At 40.9% G+C, this 3,079-nt stretch overlaps 1 protein-coding gene across 1 annotated transcript; it reads left to right on the forward strand. All coding sequences in view use genetic code 11, as the record gives it.

Moving 5' to 3' along the window:
- Positions 1-2,356, forward strand: EGR_08228 (hypothetical protein; the record flags this gene model as incomplete). Its single annotated transcript, XM_024497477.1, has 2 exons — positions 1-92; positions 2,269-2,356. The coding sequence occupies 2 exons, from the start codon at positions 1-3 to the stop codon at positions 2,354-2,356; spliced, it is 180 nt and encodes a 59-aa protein (XP_024348118.1).
- Between the last annotated feature and the right edge of the window lie 723 nt (positions 2,357-3,079).

The following is a 3,079-nucleotide window of genomic DNA, read 5'->3' on the forward strand; positions in this document are numbered from 1 at the left end:
ATGTCGATGCCAATGTGGGTTGTTCATACCACCTATGCGGAGAACCTTCAATCTAAACACGACGATGGCCTCCTTACTCCAACTCTCGTCTGGTAGGTAAGGCAAAATGATTGCAAAGTCAATCTATACACCCCTCTAGAGGTAATGCAATTGTCTTGTTCGATAGAAAGATTACATTGGGCCAATCAAACTGTCAGATTGAGAGACTTAATGATATTTTTTTAAACATCACGCCGAAATCATCAATATTCCACCTTTTTGTAGTAGACAAGTAAAATTTACTCCACTTCAAATCATCGAAACACAGGTAGAGGAAAGGAGGGCACGCAAAGTATGACAAACCGGATGTGCCATTGAATGACGCCTCGACAAAAAGTGTGCTCAATAGGCATAGTAGCACATTAATGTATCAAATGCAGTGACAGGAACGTGAGAAATACTTTCTCACCGTTGCCAGATTCACATATACTTCAAAGTAAATAACGCTAAGATAATTTACAGACCCACCTTCTCTAAGGTGAAGAGGCGGCGGCGGCAATTTGTCAAGAATTGGGAGAACATATCTGTAGCACCTTGAGACTTCCATGAAGCCGAAAGCTGATATAATTCTTGGGTAGATTATGCACTGTCGGCATATAGAAAGGATTGGGGTCTTCTGGCGGGCGTACAATGGTGGAGCCCCTAAGTGGCTCCTTTACCAAAGCCGAGGGTTAAGCGAACTACTACGGTGTTACATATATAGTCTCCCGTGCCTATGTTCCTCCATCAGCAGTTGCTGAATTACTCACTCGGAACACACTTTACCAAACCACTGCGTAGTTACGGAATAGAACATGGCAGATGGATTTAACACTCATGCTTGGCTTTCCTGGAATCTTATCAAGTGCTATTCTCCCGTTTGAGCGAAAGAGTTATAGAAGCTCTCGTTTTTAATTCCTGTTTCCTTTGACTACCATAGGGTGAACATCAGCAGAACTGTGCATTTGTATTGCCGGTATGGTCACTACCAAATCATGTCCGAACAAATTGTAGACTCTGTTACTATGAGAAAGGGAACTCTAACTACCCATTCGCAGCAAGCCGTTTGTAATTTCGGTATTTACCTCATTTTTTATTCACAGTGTTCAAAGTGTAATGCCAAACCGCTCCTATTTGATGCAGTCTACGGGCAGGTAGCATGAAATATCTTTATTGTAGGAAGTGAGAATCCGAATTATTGCCAGACAAAACTGGTGGAATAGCCGACTCGTAGGACAACCTCCTCCTCATCATCCCGTCTTTATTGTTTTCAAAATGCAGTCAAACAAATGACTGGTGATGAACAGGAAAAATAGAGATTGGTATTTTTCCTAGAAAATACGAAACAATGGCATATAGCAGCAAGTTATAATGATAGCCATACTGATTAAGTATGACCAAATTATTCTCATCTTCCAGAAAAATCGTAACTCAAGTAAGGTATTTTGGCCTATTGTCAATGTAGGAACCTTAATTAGATTCCCATAAGTTTCTATTTTACAGTCCCCTCTGGATTTCACAATAAGTCAACTCAACAAACAAGCAAGCATACAGTAAATCTGGTGAGTACATTCACAGTAGATTGATTCAAGATTCTTTAGTTCCATCGGAGAGAGTGCTATAATTCCACGGTAGATAAAATGGAAGTACTTCCTCTCGACACCGTGATCTTTGGCTTATGCTTACAGCTACCCAGCCTTTCCATACGTAATTAATGGGTGGAATCAAGGGGACTTTGAGGAAGTCTCCGGTAGCTACAAGGAAATGCATCTTATGCATAACCGACTCCAGCCTCAACGAGAGAACCCTTTTACACACAAGATATTGCATTCATTATCGTGTGAAAATGCAGAGCTTGAGAAAAGTGCGATTAAATGGTAGCATGCAAGCTCCAGCCATCGGAAATATGGCAGGTCACCGTATGCAGGTCCCGTCAGTTTATATTAGGCAATAATTTCATCAATCCATGGGGTAGGAGCACCGTTTAGCTCGTTTCTACAGTGTTTGCTTTAGCCGTAACACAATGCCGTGGTATTTTTTAGGTCATTCAAATCTTTCATGTCGTTCCTTATCCACACAAAGTAATTAAATCCTGCTTTGTTAAAGAGGTAAATCCCTGGAGATGTTCCACAGAGCTTCCTTTCTAAAGAAGAAATTTCTCCTAACTTTCATTGTATTAAACAATGATTCACATTTTATCTGAATAAAGATCATTTTTGTGAGAAAAATTATCACTCGTGCTTCATTTAGTCTTGTTCTTTCCGCATTTGTAGCTACCAATGGTAGATCACCCCTATTGAGCAATCGCTTAGCAGTCGATATTCCTCGGGACTGTTAGACCTACGCTTCTTATAAAAGAGGTATGCATCGCTCACAAAAGGAAAACAACCGGTTTTTTAAGTAGATAGTCTATTTGCTCTGTTTGATTCGCTTTGCCTCTGTATTAGTGCACATAAAACAAAGCTTTTTTGTCTTCTCGTTCCCTTAACCTACTTCCGGTGTTTTGATCTTGTGTATTGTGTTATCATAAAACTCCAGCCAACCAACCAACCAAATATCTTACCAGTTCTGAAATGGGAGATTATTCATGAACAACAAGCCTTCAAGGATATGAAGGGGAACGGATGTTCAAGTGTTGTAGAAATACCCGCATGTACCCTCTAGCTGACATGATTTAAATGAGCAGACAAATGGTGGGGGGCGCGTTTTGATGTATGGATTTAGAGACATGGGGGATGGACAGTGAATCAGCCCGCTCACTCCCTTCCCTCGAAATCACAGTAACCAACAGAATATCTTGTTTATTTTGAAAGGAATTTCCTTTTTGAACATCATAATAAGCTTGCCTATTCCCCTTGTAGCTTACTACGTGCCCCGATGACTCCTCCAGATGATCCTTCTTTAGTCATTTAACAACGCTTTAAACCACAATCTTTTTACCCCTGTGAGAATCTAGAAGGATTTAACGCCATTCTCCCACCCCCTCCCCTCCTCTCTCTCTCTCTCTCCAAGTGCTCTGCAATTTGGTTGGATTATCACCGAAGGATGTAATACTGGGTGC

Source organism: Echinococcus granulosus, assembly GCF_000524195.1.
Source record: "Echinococcus granulosus chromosome Unknown EG_S00099, whole genome shotgun sequence".
In the NCBI taxonomy this organism is placed as follows: domain Eukaryota; kingdom Metazoa; phylum Platyhelminthes; class Cestoda; order Cyclophyllidea; family Taeniidae; genus Echinococcus; species Echinococcus granulosus.